The sequence below is a fragment of the Bos indicus genome, chromosome 7, assembly GCF_029378745.1.
Source record: "Bos indicus isolate NIAB-ARS_2022 breed Sahiwal x Tharparkar chromosome 7, NIAB-ARS_B.indTharparkar_mat_pri_1.0, whole genome shotgun sequence".
NCBI classification, from domain to species: domain Eukaryota; kingdom Metazoa; phylum Chordata; class Mammalia; order Artiodactyla; family Bovidae; genus Bos; species Bos indicus.
The window spans coordinates 57,537,219-57,556,741 of NC_091766.1; the positions used below are offsets into that span (position 1 = coordinate 57,537,219).

Below are 19,523 nucleotides of genomic sequence, written 5' to 3' on the forward strand. Positions count from 1 at the left end.
AACTGCAACCTTGGGGAGAATCTGGAAAATAGGAAAACTGCCTGCATTTCAGTGCCCTGACATCATCCCTTTCATGAACACCCCCTTGTCCTTATCTTCACACTGCTGAATTCAGGATGGGTTTGTAACCCTGCATCCTGCTTTAACATTTATCATAAGCATTTCCCCGCATGCTCCATCCTTAACTGTGTCCAAAGGTCGTTGGCAAGTCACATCTCTATGGCCCTTCATGGAACCCCTTTCTCAATTCCCACTCCCATTTGAGGATTCCAGTTGCTAGTTTTCTTAAAATGACTTATTTAAATTGAAGTAGAGTTGATTTACAATATTGTGTTAGTTTCAGGTGTAGAGCAAAGTGATTTAGTTATATATATATATATATATTTCATATTCTTTTCTGTTATAGATTATTACAGGATATGAAATACAGTTCCCTGTGCTATACCTTAGGTTCTTGCTTTATTTTTTTTAAATCCACTTTATATTCAATGGTGTGTATCTGGCAATCCCATACACCTAAGCTTCTGCTTTTCCTATATGCTGTTAAAACAAACTCTGCTTACTCAGGATGCTTATGCATGATTTTTGAGTAGGAAACAGACTTCTTAACACCTCATCACCTTTAAAATCAGTTCCTGCCTGCATGCATGCTAAGTCGCTTCAGTCATGTCCAACTCTTTGAGACCCATGGACTGTAGCCTGCACCAGGCCGCTCTGTCCATGGGATTCTCCAGGCCAGAATACTGGAATGGGTTGCCATGCCCTCCTCCAGGAAAATCAATTCAAGTCCCCTTTATTCAGAGAGAAATTATGCTTCCACACCACATGAAAGTACCCAGACATCATCACCATAAAACACGTGGGGAGGTATGGTGGCTTCACGTACAGGTTTTATTGCCCTGTCCTCTGGGCCCTACCTCATTCAATAAGAGCCACAGGCACTGTGTGCTCATGACGGTTGGGGCTGCACCAAGTGCCCCAGCTCCCTGCCCACTTTCCACCCTCACCACCTTTAGGGTCAGCGTTGGCAACCTGCTCAGGCTGCCTGTGGCCAACAAGCCCAGGACCCACCCCTGGATCTGTCAGCCCCAGGGACTGTGCTCTGGATTATTTTCAGGTCTTCTACTAGGGGCCAAATTGTGTACCCCCTCCCCCAAATTCTTACATTGAAGTCCTAATCCTCAGTGCTTCAGAATATAACCATATTTGGAGGTAGGATCTTTAAAGCTGTAATTAAATTTAAAAAATGAGGTCATGAGGGTTGACCCTAATCCAGTATGACTAGTCTCCTTATAAGAAGGACAGTTTGGGACCCAGACCCATGCAGAGAGAAGATGACATGAAGACACAGGGAGAGGATGGTCAGTAACAAGTCAAGGGGAGAGCCCTGGAAGAGATCCTTTCTCCACAGTCTTCAGAGGAAGCCAATCCTGGTGATGTCTTGGTCCAGGACTTCTAGCCTCCAGAAAAGGGAGACAATTACATTTTGTTTTTTAAGTCGCCCAGCCCATGGTACTTTGTTATAACAACTCTTATAACTGAAAACCCCTTCTTTCAACTGCCTTTTCCCACCAGCCTGCCCTTCCACCACAGTTGCTCAGTGAAGCCTCACTTATAGCTGGGCATTATGCTAAGTATTAGTAATGCAGTGGTTGGTCAAAGAAATAAAGTTCCTGCCTTTATGGGGGCTTCCCAGGTGGTGCTAGTGGTAAAGAACCTGCCTGCCAATGCAAGAGATGTAATGAGACGCGAGTTTGGTCCCTTGGTCGGGAAGATCCCTTGGAGGAGGGTGTGGCAACCCACTCCAGTATTCTTGCTTGGAGGATCCTGTGGACAGAGGAGCCTGTGGGCTACAGTCCATGGGGTTGCACGGAGTCGGACAGGACTGAAGTGACATAGCACGCACACATCCCTTTATCAAGTCTACATTCTAGTCAGGGAGACAGAGGAAGAAAAATGTCTATAGCTGAGAACAAAGAAATATGTAAGGAAATAAAGTAGGGTGATGTAGTAGAAATAGAGTGAAGATGGGGAAACAGAGAAGTCATCTTTGAGAGGTATTTCCCCAGAGACCTAAAAAATGAAAGTAGTCCAGACAAGGGCGGGCATGGTGGGAGGGCATTTCAGGCAGGGGAGAGGCTGTGCAGAGGGCCTGAGGCAGGAAAGGGCTGGCTGTGCTGAAGGTGCAGAAAGCAGGCCACTGTGGTCAGACTACAAGGGATTGAGGATGGAAAGGTGGGCAGGGACCAGATTCCCGTGGGGCTTGGAAGGGAGATTAAATTTAATGTCTCTCTCCTTTCCATGGTTGTCATTCACCACATCCCGCCAGTTTTTTCACTCAACTCCTAATTGTTGTTGTTTAGTTGCTAAGTGTCTGACTCTTTGCAACCCCATGGACTGTAGCCTGCCAGGCTTCTCTGTCCATGGGATTCTCTAAGCAATACTGGAGTGGGTTGACATTTCCTCCTTCAGGAGATCCTCCTGACTCAGGAATCTAACCTATGTCTCCTACATTAGAAGGTGAACTCTTTACCACTGAGCCACCAGGGAAGCCCCAACTCCCAATACTCACACATTAAAAGGGAAAAGCAAAATTCAGCTCAGCCACTGCTGCTGCCATCAGCACCCTATTGTTTCAGGCATTAGAATCTCAAACTGCAAACACAACCCTTGTCACTACTGCCAGGAGCGATGGAAAAAAAAATTGAGAGATGAGGAAGAGAATCATCCTTTCCAACCCCTGCTGAGTATGCAGAGTGAGGGACATATGGAAATTAATATATGCAGCTCTGATAGCACGAATCTCCTCGGCATTTTGATTAAACACCGACGGTTATTAAATACCCTCCTTCTCAGAGCTCATCTCCGAAAGCCAATGTTGCTTTTCATTTTGAACTCTGATGAACTGTCTCAATTCCGTTTGCACACCCGGGCTGAACCATGGTCTGCCGAAGGCTGGCGTTGGAGGAGGATGGAGAAAATCAATATGAAATGTCAGGCGCGAGGTCAGATTGAACTTGTTTTCCCAGCTGGCGGGAGCTGGGGCCGCCACTGCAGCAGCCAAACAAAGGGAGATGCTCACCGAGGAAGGTCGGCACTTTGGACTGAGTCAAGAAAATGAATTTCGTTTGCTCCTTAATTAGATTAGGAGGCTGGCGGCTGGCAATTCCAAGTGCTGTTGGTGTCGGGATGGGGCGCGGGGAGGCAAGGACGCGGCAGGGGTCTGCAAATGGCCAGCTGGCTCCTGGCCTCCCTAGGGACTGTCCACTGGGTTCTGCTTCTCCAGGGCTGCGTGCAACCCAGACTGTAGGGAGGAGCAGCCTCCAGGGACACCTGGATGTGTGGGCTCAAGGATTCTCCCCAATATCTTCCTCAGGGAGCTTCTCTGTCTTTAGGCAGAAGCTCAGAGGTCACTGGGTTATAAGGTCCTTATATAATCCCCACCCAGCACCACAAGCCTCTGTTTTCATACCACTTATTGCAGTCATGCTGTCATATCTATCTGGGATTCTCTGATGAATGCATCTTCCCTCCTCAGACAGTGTGATGGTTCATTTTATGCAATGGGGTGGCCAGATATTTGGTCAGACATAATCCTGCAGTTTTTGGAGGGTTGTTTTTGAGTGAATTTAACATTTAAATTAATAGTCTGGGTAAAGCAGATTGTCCTTCCTAATAGGTGTGGGCCTTATTCCATCAGCTGAAGATCTGAATAGAAAAAAAAGCTGACCCTCCCTCCAGTAAGAGAAAATTCTGCTGCCTGACTCTTTCCAGCATGGACATCAATTTTTCCCTGCCTTTGCTGTTGAACTGGAACATTGGCTTTTCTTGGACCACAAGCCTGCCGGCCTTTGCGTTAAAAGTACTTCATCAGCTCTTCTGGGTCTCCTGCAGGCACACTGCAGGTCTTGGGACCTGTTGGTCTCCCTAACTGCATGACCCAAATACTTCTAACAATTATTTCATATTTATATACACACATGTAATACATGCATATACACATATATGCATGTGTATGTATGTGTATATATATTATACATATATATGTATAAAAGATATATGTTTCCTACTGGCTCCGTTTCTCTGCAGACCCTCACCAATACTGACCTTGAGCTCCAAGAAGGAAGAAAGCAGACCCGGCTTTGCTCATCACTGTGTCCCAGAGTCAGGTACAGTACCTCACATATAGTTTGTGGTCAACAAATACTAGTTAAATAAATGAATAACGGGGCTTACATATCTGGAAGGAGGGTTGGAGTTTTGACCTCCCTATAGCCGCCAGCCTCAAATCAGGGATACTCAGAAGGAGTACCTGGAGAAGGACATGGCAACCCACTCCAGTATTCTTGCCTGGAGAATCCCATGGACAGAAGAGCCTGGTGGGCTGCAGTCCGTGGGGTCACAAAGAGTCGGACACAGCTGAAGTGACTTAGCATGCACGCACAGGAGGAGTAACTGTCGTTATTCCTGACATTTGCTGCTGCTGACATTTGCTGACTTCCATGTGCCTGACTCAGGGCTTGGCTCTTCGACACACAATGACAGTTACTCCTCATGAATAACCAGCCCTGTGAGACAGTCTTTATTATCTCTATGTTCAAAGGAGGAGCTTGAGATTCAGAGGGATTCAATAACTTGATTTGGGGGGTCACGCAGGTGCTGAGTGTCAGAGCTGAGTTCTGATTCTGACGCTTCTGCTCTAAGCCATTCTAATTCTGGAACTTTCTAAGGCCTTATCCTTTTTCCATCTTGAGTTCACAGTTCATTGAGCCCTCTAGGCAGCTTCCTCCTCACTATCCAGCCCTTGTGTGCATCTGTCTGACTCCAGAGCCCAGGCTGGTGTCTGCCACACTGGGCTGTGAGCACACCTGGTTTCTCGTGCCGTCTCTGCCACCCACTTTGGGTCGGTGGCCCTTCAAGCCCAGTTAGACGACTCATGTCACCTCGCACACAGTTGGGACCATGTCCCAGACTGGTCCTCACCTCCTCACTCTCTTTCCATATGGCTTCTTATGAGTCCACAAGCCACATGTCATTTATTTCAACCCTCAGGCGTAAATTTATTTATGGACTCAATATTTACTGAGCACCTGTTTGTATGTCAGTCCTTTGTGATACAATGTGAGCAAAATATTGGGATAGCTAAAAAGTTCACTTGGGGTTTTCTGTAACATCTTATGAAAAGTCTGAATGAATTATTTGGTCAACCCAATAGATTCAGTTCATGTCTTCCTCTAGAGGGGAAGGATATTGAATAAGTAATATCCATGTGTGATGAATGCTAATCTCTAATATTGCTTTACATCCCCACAGTTGTTTTAAAAGAAAATGTTTATTTTTCCCTTTTCTTTCTCTTCTAGTTCCATAGCTACCATCCTTATCTGTGTTATGAATTTCCACTGTATTGAGACAAAAGCACAACCTTCTAATTCTCCTGTTTCTTCCCACCACCACTGTGTTAATCTTCCATAAAATATAAATTCTATGACTCTGTTCTCCAACCAACTGATCTCCAATTGCTCTTCACATACTAGGAACTGTGCTTCTCAAACTGGGGCACACATATGTATCCTTAGAGGTCAGGGAGGAGGAGGAAGAGGATATGGGGGTGCACGATGTAGTATAGGAAGCCATAGATAAATGTTGCATCTTTTGGAAATGATAATTTTGTTTGAAATTTGGGGATGGGTAGAAATGTAAATATTAAATTAAGTGGAAAGTAGTCATTTTATGGGAATAAAATGTAAAACCCATGTGAAATTTTAAGATGGAAAAATAAGACTTCAAAGAAAACCGTCTGTGGTCAGCATGTCCCCTCCGGCCACCCGGAGCACATCAGAGAGGCTGAATTGCTTTTCACTGCCCTTCCTTCACAGCAGCAAGGTTCATGGCATGGCTCTGAGAGTACCTGGTGCAGAAGTTTAAGAAGGACTAGCTATCAGAGGAGCCAGACTCTGGGTATAGAGCAGGTACTCAGTGAATGAATGAATGAATGGATGAAGGCATAAACTTTTGACTCTGATATTCAACCACTGACTTGATATAAACCTTCATACCTATTTGACCTCATTTTCTCCATATTCCTCTTTAACCCAAGCCCAACACTTCTTGCTAAGACTCTTTAAAGGTGCTACATCACTTCCTAACTTCAGGTTTTTGCCCTGAAAGCCATGCCCTTGTGTGCATGGCCAAAAACACCCTTCTCTCTATTTCTTACCTAACCAAATCCTACTTGTGCTTCAACATGACTCCTCAGCCTCTGCCTCCCCACTTTGAGGTCTCCTTCCAGTGTCCCACGCCCCTACGAATGTCCACACCCCTAATTGTCTCCACCACTCATTTGGGTGTCCCGGGTACATCTTTCCCCATCAGCCAAACTTGACGTTGCTTGAGTGTTGGGAGATGTCTTACCTTTCCATTGTACCCTTCAGAATGCTTTTAAGTAATGGACAGATCACAGATACAAGAAGATCATGTTGAAGACCTGCCAATAAATTTTAGTCTAGATCTGCGGTTCTCAGCTAGAAGCAATTTTCACCCCAGGATATTTCACAATGTCTGGAGTCATTTTTAGTTGTCACAACTGGCCTTTGCTGCTTGTATCTAGTGTGAAAAGACCAGGTATGCTAAAAAGCATTCTACAATGCACAGGACAGCTGCCTCCACCAAAGAAAGAATCCTGTGCCCTTAATTTAACAATGCATTGTTAAGAAATCCTTGTGTTCCTTACAGGATATTCCTAACCTCTTTCCTTGTGTCCCTTTGTTCTCCCAGACAGAACCCAACATCCATCCTTCTTCTTCAGTTTAAGCAACTTCTCCAAAAAAATAATTGTAGTCAGATTAGTCCTCTGGTGACTTTAGTGGCAGTTCATTGAGTTTGAAACAAAATTTAAGTCCATTATCATGGCCATTATGATCAGGCTCTTGCATTCCTCCTGAACTTCACCTGTTCCTTGTCCAAGTCATTCTTTATGTACCAGCCATATCAGTCTCCCTTACTGGCTCAAAGATCAATATCAGCACAGACACTAACAAACATTGATAAAGCTTCTATCACGAGCCAGGTACTATTTTAGGTGCTGGGGAAACAACAGTGACCCAAACAGAACAAGTCCATGTCCTCAGGGAGCCAGTACTACAGATCAGTAGTCTTCAAGAGAACCTTCTGCAATGAAGGGAGTGTCTTAGGTCAGTCTTAAGTCAGCACCATCCAATAGAGTAGCTACACACAACTATTGAGTACTGGACGTGTGGAGCATCTGAATCAAAATCTTCCAGAAGCATAAAATACACTTAGTATGACACATCTCGTTAACAATTCTTAATGATTATCTCTTCTAAGCCCTGCAACAAACCCATGAAGTGGATGATATTATCTTACCCATTTTTCATATGAGAAAACAGGCTCGGAAAGGTAAGGGAAAGTTGGACAAAGTCAGATGGCTAATAAGAGATTAGCCTGGCTCTGACCTGGGTCTGTATGACTCCAGGATCCACACAATCTACATCCCACCACACTAGTCAGACCAGCTGCCCTGGGCAATATTCCTCACAGCAAAGGAGTACATGGACATGATCAAAATGATCTAGATAGTCACCCCACTCCCAGGCACATCTCATACAGATGATCATCACTTCGCTCACGTCACTAGGAATTAAAATGAAAAACTGGGGCTGTGGGGGAAAGAGGGCTTCCTTCCCCGTTCTTCACGGCAAGCTGCAGTGGCAGAGTGGCCCCGGAAGACGGTGCTGGCCAGACACACAGATCCTGTGGCTCCTGAGGATCTTGGAAGCTGCACGTTGTTTAGCCTGACCCTGGGTACAGATGACGGCTGCCCTCCAGGCACCTTTACTCCAGGAAGCGTTTTGTTTTCTAGAAAACCTCTCCACTAGCCCCAGGTCCGTCCTGTCCACTACACCTGGCTCTTGCTTCACTTGCTTACATCGGTCTTAGCCTTTGGCCGCCAACCACTCAGCCTCCATTAGTTTGGAGCCGCTCTGCACCATCAACATGAAAACTCCAGCGTGACCCCTAGGCCTGTGGGGGCTTGACCCCACCCCCCTCTCTGAAGCCCTCCTGAGTGCCCACTAGAACCACTGCGCCTTCTAGGGTGCTGCTTCTCAAAGCCTCACCCTCTCCATGAAGCTAATAATCCCTGCCCCTCAGCTGCTACTTTTTTTTTTTTAAATTGAGATATAATTGACATATAACAGTATATTAGTTTCATGCAACTTAATGACTTGATATATGTATGCTGTTGCTGCTAAGTCACTTCAGTCGTGTCTGACTCTGTGTGACCCCATAGATGGCAGCCCACCACGATTCCCCATCCCTGGGATTCTCCAGGCAAGAACACTGGAGTGGGTTGCCATTTCCTTCTCCAATGGATGAAAGAGAAAAGTGAAAGGGAAGTCGTTCAGTTGTGTCTGACTCTTCTCGACCCCATGGACTGCAGCCTACCAGACTCCTCCATCCATGGGATTTGCCAGGCAAGAGCAGTGCAAATATTTACATTCAGTTAGCATCCATCACCATGCAGAGTTGCAATTTCTTTACAATGAGAACTCTTAAGCTCTACTCTCAACAACTTCCAAATACACACTAAAGCATGAACTTAGTCACCGTCCCCAGGTGCGATTCTCAATTCCTGTGTATTCGCAGGCTCCCCCACTGTCCAGCAAGTCCAGCTCATTCTACTGCCAAGATCCGTCCAGAACCCACCCATTCCTCTCCACTTCTACACCCTGCCCTTGTCCAGGCCACCCAAGTCTCCTGCCTGATATCACAACCCTCTCCTAACTGGTCTTCTCAACCCTGCTTCTCGTCCTCAGGTTCATTTTCCCCAGAGCCGCAAGAGGGATCTTAAAACATAATTCAGACCAAATCACCATGTGACGATGACAGGACTCATGTCTGATTCACCTCTGTATTCCATGGCCCAAAGCCAGTGTTGGTGGGACTCGACATGAGGTTTTCTCTTTACTCAAACACCAGACTTGGAGCTGACTCCCGACTCAGGACAACACATGTGTAGTTTTCTTACTCCTGGTGTGTCTGAGGTGGGGAAGGACAGCAACCCCCCCAGGCCCTCCCGCTTCTCCTTCTGCATGTCAGGGGCCAGTGGTGCACCCACTCCATCAGCCCCGGGGCGGCTGGCTACTCACACTTGGTGTGCCGGTCACACAGCGCCGACGCCCGCATGTCACACAGCCGGATTGTCCCTTTGCTGCTGCTGTACACGAAGGTGTTGCAGTGGTGGGGGTGGAACTCAGCCGCCGTGATCACCTCCGTGAGCTCCTCCATGTTGGCTGGCTTGATGTCCACGATATCTGGCACAGACGAGTCAAGGAGGGGACGACGGGGAGGGGTGCCTCAGCGGGGACTACGAGTCGTCGCTTTATCTAGAGGAACAGGTCAGCACTGAGCACACACGGAGGATCCTCATCAGGACTCTGGCAGACAGGCAGCTATCACTGGACCCACGCAGAAGAGGCCAGGGATGTTCAGCGGCCAAAGGCAGAACTAGACCTCAGGTCTCCCAAGGCCCTAATCAGGGTTCCATCCCCGTAACATGTAGATGCTCCATCCACATTAAAGTTACCTGCTCACGCAGTCAGGCTAAATTGTGCCAGGCTGCAAGGGCTTTCATTTCTCATTTTACAACAGTGGTTAAGAAACCAGTCCCATCACAACTAAATAATTCGATATATTTGAAATTTTAACCAAACTCCTGGGCTGATGCATTGTATCTAGGACAGACTGTGAATCTTTTCCCACAAAACCCCTCGGATCTTTAGAGAGGGTGTGGAGAGAAGGGAACCTTCCTGCACTGTTGGGTGGGAATGTAAATTGAGATAGGCACTATGGAGATTCCTTAAAAAACTCAATCAGAACTACCGTATGACCCAGCAATCCCACTACTGGGCGTATACCCTGAGAAAATCATAATTTAAAAGGACATGTATACCCCAAATTCACTGCAGCACTATTTACAATAGCCAGGACATGGAAGCAACCTAAATGTTTGATGACAGATGAGTGGATAAAGAAGATTTGGTATACATGTACAGTGGAATAGTATTCAGTCATAAAAGGGAAAGAAATTAGATCATTTGTAGAGATGTGGATGAACTTAGAGCTGTCATACAGAGTTAAGTAAGTCACAAAAAGAAAAAGAAACACCATATACTAATGTATATATGTGGAATCTAGAAAAATAGTACTGATGAGCCTAGTAGCAGGTCAGGAATAGAGACACAAATGTACAGAATGGACTTGTGGACGCAGGGAGGGCATGGGAGGGTGGGACAAACTGGGAGAGAAGCACTGACATATATACACCCCATGTGTAAAACAGACAGCTAGTGGGAAGCTGCCTTATAACACAGGGAGCTCAGCTTGGAGCTCTGTGATGACCTGGCTGGGGTGGGATATATGTATACTTATAGCTGATTTACTTCATTGGACAGCAGAGACTAACACAAAATTGTAAAATAATTTTACTGCAATAAAATAAAAAAAATAATGTCAATGAAATTATAATAACAACAGCTGCTACCATTTATTGAGCACTGACTAAAGGTCAATTGCTGTGCAAAGCACATCGTGTGCTTTCTTTCATTTAATCCTTATAACAGCTCTCTAATCAACACTTTACTTATCCCTGTTTTTTAAAGGGCAGAAACAGAGTCTCAGAGTATGTAAGTAACGTGCCCCAAGTCACATGGCTAAAGAGTGGCAGTGGTAGGATTTTATCCCAGGTGCAAGATCTGCACTTTTTAGTAATTATGCAAAATTTCTCTTACTGAAGATATACAGGATCTCAAATCTCCATAAACTGTGATTTGCTTTAGAGCTTGTGTGGGAGTTCAAATATTAAAAAGAAGCCATCCAATTGTACAGCAGGATAGTTCTGGCCTCCCTTGTAATATACCCTTAGTTTTATCATAGTTTCCCTTTTTTTGTCCTGAGTATTTTCCTTTTTGATGAAGAACCATCATACCTCTATTTTTAAGGAACATAGCCTTGTGTATTGAAATGAAACATTTGGCCTTTCATCTATCAATGTGATGGTGACCTAATAGAAACAAACAACTTTAGTGGGAGTGAGTTTGTGCTGATCCATTCACATCCCTACTGAGAGTGTGGAGGACCTGGGTACAGGTTGGGAGGTGCCTGAGGGCTTGCTGTCTGAGAACCTGCATAGGAAGAGGTCTCTTGATGTGGATGCTATGAACCAAAATGATTCTCACCGTTGAACCACATTTGTGATTTCACCCCACCTGTTTACCGGGTAGCATTTTTCAACTTAACATTTGTTTCTATGGGTGAACTTAAATAGACTTACTTTTTTCTTTACTCAGCCTCGTAATCAGGAATCCAATATTCATGAAATCATCAGTTTAATAAGCTAGTTACATTTTAAATAACACACCTGAAATAAACGCATTTAATAATTAAAATGAACACATTTATGGGTGTGCCAGGAACTGACGAATCACATTTTGGAAAACACTGCATTGAATCAACAAGCAATAACTTCAGACAGACAGTTCTGTTCGACTGGGATGGATAAAAGTCTATGTTTTTTTTGTAAGGTTGGTGGCCTAATCTCCTCCTTAGAGTTTAAAAGAGTAATGAGTAAATGCACTGATATTTTTAGTCATATTAGCACTAACAAAGTAGTCATCTATTAGCAAACATCACACATGCTCTGGCATGTAGTTTGATGCAATAATGGCTGTGTATCTGGTTGTGCCTCTTTCTCCTTCAATTATCTCTTATAAATCCTGTTGGGTTCTTTCTAAAATTAGCTTGAGATTGAACTAACATTACATTTTGCTACAATTTCCCTCAGCAACCCAGATACAGATATTACTTATGTCTCTGGAGAATGTAGGTCCCCTGGACTCATAAAATACTACCTTCTCAACTGCTCCCAGTGTTATAAATATTATCACAGTTAGCATCACGTGCTGGGGAACAGGAGCCTGTTTCCCCCCAGAAGAAGGCCCCAAGCTGCAGCTCTGGGGTTCTCCCCAGCCCCCTGACCCATGCATGCCCTCGGCTTTGTGGCCACAATACAGGGTGGGGTGAGCAGAGGTTAGTGTTTAGCTGTTGTCAGATTTCATTTCCCTCCAGAAAGAGCCTCCATACTCCACTGTGCCAGTGAGCATGTTTTTCTTTTCCCAAAATAGGGCAAGAAAATCTGGTGCTAGCTTTCTCAACCTCTACCAGTACAGCTCTAAAAACAAGCTAACTGGAAAGGATCTTGGCTGTGTGGGAGGGGGAGGTGCTACATCTACGGTTACTTTTTTTCTCACCTAAAAATAAAGCTCACAAGTTAGAACGTGTGAAAACGAAGTGCTTAAACATATACATGAAACCAGGAGCATCCTCCACCTTCAAGAACACCATGAGAACTGAATTTGCTTAGGGCTGCCGCCTCTGGACCCTTCCTCTCTCCTTCCCCGCCTCCATCCTGGACCTCCAAGCCTGCCCACCGTCCCTCACACCCAGGCATCTTCCTGGTGACTAAATAGAGTGCTTCTTTGGGTCTGAATTTCTGGGGTTCAGGAGAAAAGCCATGACTCCAATCCTCTTTTTAGTAATTGTGATGATAAGGACAACAAGAAAGATAATATGAAAATAAAAAGCAGTTGCCAATGTTCATCAAGTGCCACGCACTGTCTCATTTGATCTTCACCTCATCCTTATGATGCTAATATTATTAATAGACCCGTTTTCAAGCAGAGGAAACAGTGGCTGAGGTACATTACTTAATGTTATATGATGGTAGCGGGTGGAGCTGGGATCTGAACCCAGGTTTGTTTGACTCTAGAGCCTGGTTCCTGACCACATGCCATCCTCCTTCACTGATGAATGGCCCCCACAGAGCCGGCCTTTCCCAGCAATGTAATTCTGGCTCTTTTGAAACTCCCCTGGCTTATCTGAGAGGGATTCTGCTTGCAACTGGTGCTCGTTCAATTCACCCACCACTCTGGGTGCTATATTTTTCAGAACCAGAATTTGGACCCAGCATCTGACCTAGGATTTTTGTGTTCTCTGATGTGATTTTTTTTTTTTTTTTAAGGAAATGTAAGTTGAGACAGAAACACGGTAAAGGATTTCTTGAATTATTAACTGATGGAGGATTTTCTGAGTTCTAAAAACATTTAGGAGGAGTCTAGTTTCCAAAAATTCAATGGTGTGTGGGGATGACAAGACAGCATATTTTACATGCATTCTCTGTAAACTCAGTCTTTTTCCTTACACAGCTCTCAAGGGAAACACACACCTCCAGCATGTGCGGTTGTGCCCTTCATGCTGGGAGGGAAGGAGAACGGAAGGGAGTAACGCCTGGCTCCCTGTATTATCTTGGAAATGGAATGATGCATGTTGACAGTCAATTTTCTCTTCCTCATCTTTTAGAGCTCTGTATCCAAATTATTTCCCTGTTGTCCCAAAGAACTAAACAGCAAAGGCAAAACAGAGCAATGGATTCAAGGCTAATATACAAGGCAGACAGCCAACAGATTGCTATTAAATTAACCCTGGGGCTTGACAGATCTGTTCATCCTGACCCCAACTGCTTATGGCATTCCTTATTAATGCTGAGCCCAGGCAAATTACCTCTGCTAACAAAAGGGGTTAATATGCCTCTCTGCTGGGACTGGAGGCAGTGCTGGGGACGGGAGGGGGCACAGCCAGTTTGGCAGCTGAGCTCTACGCTTGGAAGGCAGGAGGTGGGAAGGTGAGGGCACTGTTGTGCCAGGCAATGGCCTAAGGCATCATTTAAAATAATAATTGAAGACGCTAGGAGGTCACCTCTTAAGGGATCAGCTTCAAACAAATAAAAAGCCAAGGCCATAAATTACATCCGCGGTGGGGTAAGGAGATGAAGAGGGTTATGGCAGGATGCTCAAGGGGAGATGGGGACCATTCAAGAGTCATTTCCTTGATCCCAAATTTGGAAAAGTTTTCCATAAAAATGTCTATAGAAACATTATAAAGGAGAAAGACTGACAACAACCTTAATATACAGAAACAGGGAAATGATTGAGTAAATTCTGGTTGATATCATTAAATTGTTTATGCAGTGAAATGCCAGGTCTGTTAAACAACTTGCAGGAAAAATTCTATCTATAGTGTGACCATAATGCCATTTAAAATTTATACTCTGAAACTGATGGCCTAAAAGGCAAAACTACCAAATGTCATTGATAGTTCTACTGGGGTGGGTCTATGAATTTCTTTTCAATTATCAGTTTTTTCATTTCTACATTTTCTTTTAGTGAAGTTGCACTATTTTAAGATTGAAAAAGATAAGATTTTTTTTAATGCTTATTATGCATATGTATAATTTTAGGTGAGGTAAGTTAGATATAAAATATATACAGTCTGATCATAGCCATATAAAAAGAATGAGAGAAGAGAGAGAACAGAATGGAAGAAAATATAGTTATATATCACAGGGGTTATATATTTAAGGTTAGTATTATGTTATCCTTTAATAATGCTAGCTTGGGTTCATCTATTTGTTCCTTCATGTATTTCATAAATATTCACAAAGAATCTGCCAGGGATAGATTCCAGGCACAGGAGCTATAGCTGTGACCACAGCAGATCAAAAAATCCCCTGAACCATGGATCCTATTTTCTAGAAGGGAACATGGTTACTAAACAAGCTAGATAAATAAATAGAATATATAGTTTATTAGGTAGTAATAACTGTTAAATAGACAAAACAGGGAAGAGAGAAAGTATATATGTGTGAATGGGCAGTGTGTATGTGTGCACATGTGTGTGTGTGTGTGTGTTTGTGTATGACCCTAGATTGAACAGAATAAGACTTTCTAGATAAATTAAGAATTTAAAAAATTTTCTTTATTTTTCTGAGCCCTACTGTGGAATTAATCAGCATTAAAATTGTGATGTAAATTCCTTGTATATACACAAAATTAGGTGGTGAGATTATAGGTCATTTTATAATATCTACAATGAATCCATATTATTAAATCAAGAAAACAGTGAGTAAAGTAGTTTCCTTGGCTTAGAACCATCTATGAGACAGTTGAGAAATCAGGAACCGCATCTCTGGGTAAAGCTGAAGACAATATTGCGATAAATACTGCAATTGTAACAAGTGGGGTCAAAAGATTAGAATTCATTTTGTTTCCACCTCTATTTTGCTCCAAGATATGGGAAAGTCATTTTCTCTCTCTCAGGATTTCAATTTCTTTGCCTTTGAATGGGTATCATTCTGTTAACTCTGTTAGTCTGAGAAATTTTGATGGTCAAATAAAACAGTGGAGAAAAAGTTATTTATTAAATGTTTTTGCAGTGGATTGAATAATCCAAACTTTCAAAGAAAACATGTCTTTTTTTCCAAAGATAACTTTTATATGCATTAGGTTTGTGAGTTTTTGAAGATTTTCTCATATGCTTCTGTCTTTATCTCTGCTAATTTTGCTGATACTAAGAAGATTTTTTCCCTCTCCTTTCTTTCTAAGCCAACTACTGGTAGCAGAGCCCAGCAGGAGGCTGGACTCTAGATTTACCTGGGTAAGACACCCATGTTCAAAAGCAGTCGAGGCTTTTCAGATAGCACAAGTCTGCCAGTACTGAAAGTGGAGAATAGCCTTGAAAACTGGGCATATTAGAGCTGGATTCTGTTTTAGGGAGCAAGAGTTTATCTGAAATCTTTATTCCAAAGTCTGAATTTAATCTTTGGATAGAAAGCAGTGATTACAAGCCATCCAGATCTTGTCAGCAGAAAGGACTTGCTGCTTGATGGCAACACACTGAAAATCTCCAGAGAGGACTCCGAGGGATCTTCCTCTCTTAAGAGCTTAAAAAAAGCCAATGTGCAAATATTCATGGAGGGCTTTGCCAGTTGCTAGGCTCACTGTGAGAGGACTGACAAAGAGACACATGGTGCCCTAGGCGGTGCTTTTGGACACGTGTTGAGCTGCGAAAGACATGGGATAAGATGTCCTTTACAACTGTGGGTGGGGGGTACTTGAAAGTCCCATAACCACAGCCCCTTGCCTATTCATGTGACACAGAGCTTGAAATTTCTCCATTAGAAAATACTCAATACTTCCTTCAAAGGCCAATCCACGTGTTACTTTCTGTATGAAATGTTCTAGCCCTTCTTTCATGATCCTTCCTACCCATGTATCCATAGCACCTTGACCATACCTCTAGGAATACACTTAAGATACTGTGATAGAGGGCATTTTCCTCGAATATAAGAGTGAGATAGGCCTAGATTTGGAGCTTCACTGGTGACTCAGTGGTAAAGAATCCACCTGCCAATGCAGGAGAGGCATGTTCAATCCCTGGGTTGGGAAGATGCCCTGGAGAAGAAAATGGCAACCCACTCCAGTGTTCTTGCCTGGGAAATCCCATGGACAGAGGAGCCTGGCAGGTTATACCCATAGGGTTGCAAAGAGTTGGACATGACTTAGCAACTAAACAACAAACAGGCCTAGATTTTAATCTCAAATCCTGTGGCCAGTTACTACCTAACCCTCATTTTAAATGCCTTTGAACTTGTGAATTTATCAACAAAAAAAGGAAGAAAACTATAGGAGATGATGTAATCCACCTGCTACTTCATAGAGGCAACCCCCTACCCCACCCCCAAAAGACTGTCAGTCTCATCCTCCCTAGTATGGTTACACGTCTGTCTCCCTCGGTCCACATGCTCACTTTGGAAGCTTTGTGAAATGCTAACTTGGTGAAGCTCAACATTTCTAAAATGTTTCTGGTTGTGGTGGGGTAACAAGGTTCATTCTCTCGGGTGAATTGAGGGACAAAAGAGAGAAAGCAGCCTCTCTGTACACACGCAGGTTTTCCCAGTGTTCAGTCCAACAGTGATCTACATGCTGTTATAATGGACTCTGCAGACCTGGTTAAAGGCCCCAGTCAGTTGACTTTAATTGAATCATAAGGGAGGTTATCCTGGGTGGGCCTCAACTAGTCTGTTGGAAGGCATTTAAACCAAGGTTTAGGTCTTCCTTGAGGAAGAGATCCCAACAGATGCTGAGACCACAACTTCTCTCTTGATGGCCATATGTGAACGTGGCCTGTGGTGTTCCTGCCTCTGTGTCCCAGCTTCTTGTGGTCTTTCTGTACCTGACTGCTGGCCTTACAGACTTTGGGTTGGTCAGGCTAATTCACTGTAATATGCCAATCTGTCTGTCTCTCGCTACACACCCACATATACCCTCTCCTGCTGGTTTTGCTTCTGGTTGAATTCATCCTCCCTCTAGATGACAAGGACCATGATATCAGGGATGGATTTTTTATTCATCTTGGCATCTCCAGTGCACACCAAAAGTGCCCAGTAAATGTTGATGAGTCCTCATTAGCTATCTACAGAGAACTCTACTCAACACTCTGTAATTACCTATATGTGAATGGAATCTAAAAAGACTAGATACATGTATATGTATAACTGATTCACTTTGCTGTACAGCAGAAGCTAACACAACACTGTAAATCAACTATATTCCAATAAAATAAAAATCTTTAAATGTTTCTGGGTTTTACTTTAATTTATTCTTGTGACTTAGCAGCCTTCTTTAGGCAAGGTTTTTTTTTTTTTTTTTTATGATGCAGAAAATTCACAGTAGGTCAATAGGCCAAGATACCAGGCCTGGATGTATGCGTGCTCAGTTGCTCAGTTGTGTCCAACTCTTTGCAACTCCATGGACTGTAGCCCACCAGGCTCCTCTGTCTATGGGGTTCTCAGGCAAGAATACCGGAGTGGGTTTCCATTTCCTCCTCCAGGGGATTTTCCCAGCCCAGGGATCAAACCCAATTTCTTATGTCTCCTGCACTGGCAGGCAGATTCTTTAGCACTGCACCACCTGGGTTGTGGATCATTTAACCTGTGCTTTTCTTAGGAGAGAATGGGATCCAAGCAACAAGAATGGGATCTAGGGTAAGAAGAATAGGGGACTTAAAATATGCCCCCAACAATAAAAGCTACTGTTTATAGTCTTCACTTTGTGCCAGGCACTCAGCTAAGTACTTTAATGACTACCTCATTTAAACCTCACAATAACCTTCTATTATCCCCATTAACTGATGAGGAAATTGAAGGCCAGAGAAATGTTAAAACACTTGCAAGGTCACAGCTTTTAGGAGAGGAAGCTGGATTCAAATCCAGTGAATCTGACTCCAGAGTCTGCCTTCCCAAATACTAAGTGACACAACTCCAAGGAAGTTCAAGGAGCCCCAGAAGAAGTCTGCAGAGTTGCTTTCTCATCCTTTCTCCTGATAACATGAGGCTCAAAGGGCAGAGGAATCCTCAGTCCCCCAAAGCCCTAGATCTGGTTTCAGACGCAGAGGGTCAGCAACCACACAAGCAAGGCACCAGGCCTGGGAAAATCCACCAAGGTGGCACTTAATATGGCAAGGAAGGGGTTGCTCTGGCACACACATGCCAATGTGCTGGATGCGTCATGGGAAGGGATGCTCTGCTTTGACACTAAATGTCAGACTAAGATTGATATGTGCAGTTGTGGACAGGACTAAGAAGGAGCTGACCCTGGGCTCCTACCTAGTCCATTATGCAACTTGTTAAATAAATCCATATCAAGTAAAAGTAAAGATACAGTCCTTAGCAACAATACACTGAGCACCTAGTTGGTGCTAGGCACTGCATTAAGCCATGGGATAAAGCCGCAACAGCAGCAAGGGAGAGAAATTTGGGAAGCCCCATGCTGCTGCTAAGTCACTTCAGTTGTGTCCGACTCTGTGCAACCCCACAGACGGCAGCCCACCAGGCTCCCCTGTCCCTGGGATTCTCCAGGCAAGAACACTGGAGTGGGTTGCCGTTTCCTTCTCCAGTGCATGAAAGTGAAAAGTGAAAGTGAAGTCGCTCAGTCGTGTCTGACTCAGTGACCTCATGGACTGCAGTCCACCAGGCTCCTCTGTCCATGGGATTTTCCAGGCAAGAGTACTGGAGTGGGGTGCCATTAGCTTCCCTCAAAGCCTGCCCAGAAAAATTCTATTGGGGTAAAAGAAAGGCTGCTATCCATGGTACTAGGGAGTTACAGAAACTAGAAGCCAGAAGTTGTGGTTATGCTCAGGGAACCAAAATCCAAAAGGACCTCTGCTCAGTTGACAAGTGAGGCTGATGCAGAGGGGTGATAAAGACCAATTCAGAGATGAAGCACCCTGGAATCCAGTTGGTTTCTCCCAGAGAAATCCTCTGTCTCATGTCTAGAGACTGGGGTTACACAAGGTATGTCCTTTGCTCAGGTTTCCAGCCTTGCTTACAAATTTACTTCACTCTCTGGACCTCCTTGAGTTCCACCAACACATCATGCTCCCTCTTACACAGGACCTTTGTACACGATGGACTGATCTTTACCAAGTTAGCTCACGCTCATCTTCTTACAAATCTCAACTCAACAATAAGTTCCTCAGCAGAGCCTTCTTTTATTCCCTAGTCTACATCAGGTTTTTAAAAATGCATTCACCAAACCATATTTCCTTTCTTT

The 19,523-nt window shown here is 44.0% G+C and overlaps 1 protein-coding gene across 10 annotated transcripts in view; it reads right to left on the reverse strand.

Moving 5' to 3' along the window:
• The window catches only part of PPP2R2B (protein phosphatase 2 regulatory subunit Bbeta), a 510,815-nt gene that overhangs the window by 49,789 nt on the left and 441,503 nt on the right, over window positions 1–19,523 (reverse strand). For all 10 annotated transcript variants that reach the window (XM_070793763.1, XM_070793769.1, XM_070793762.1 and 7 more), the window contains one exon: window positions 9,168–9,332. In XM_070793763.1, the coding sequence (XP_070649864.1) occupies window positions 9,168–9,332 (165 nt within the window). The remainder of the gene's footprint in view (window positions 1–9,167; window positions 9,333–19,523) is intronic.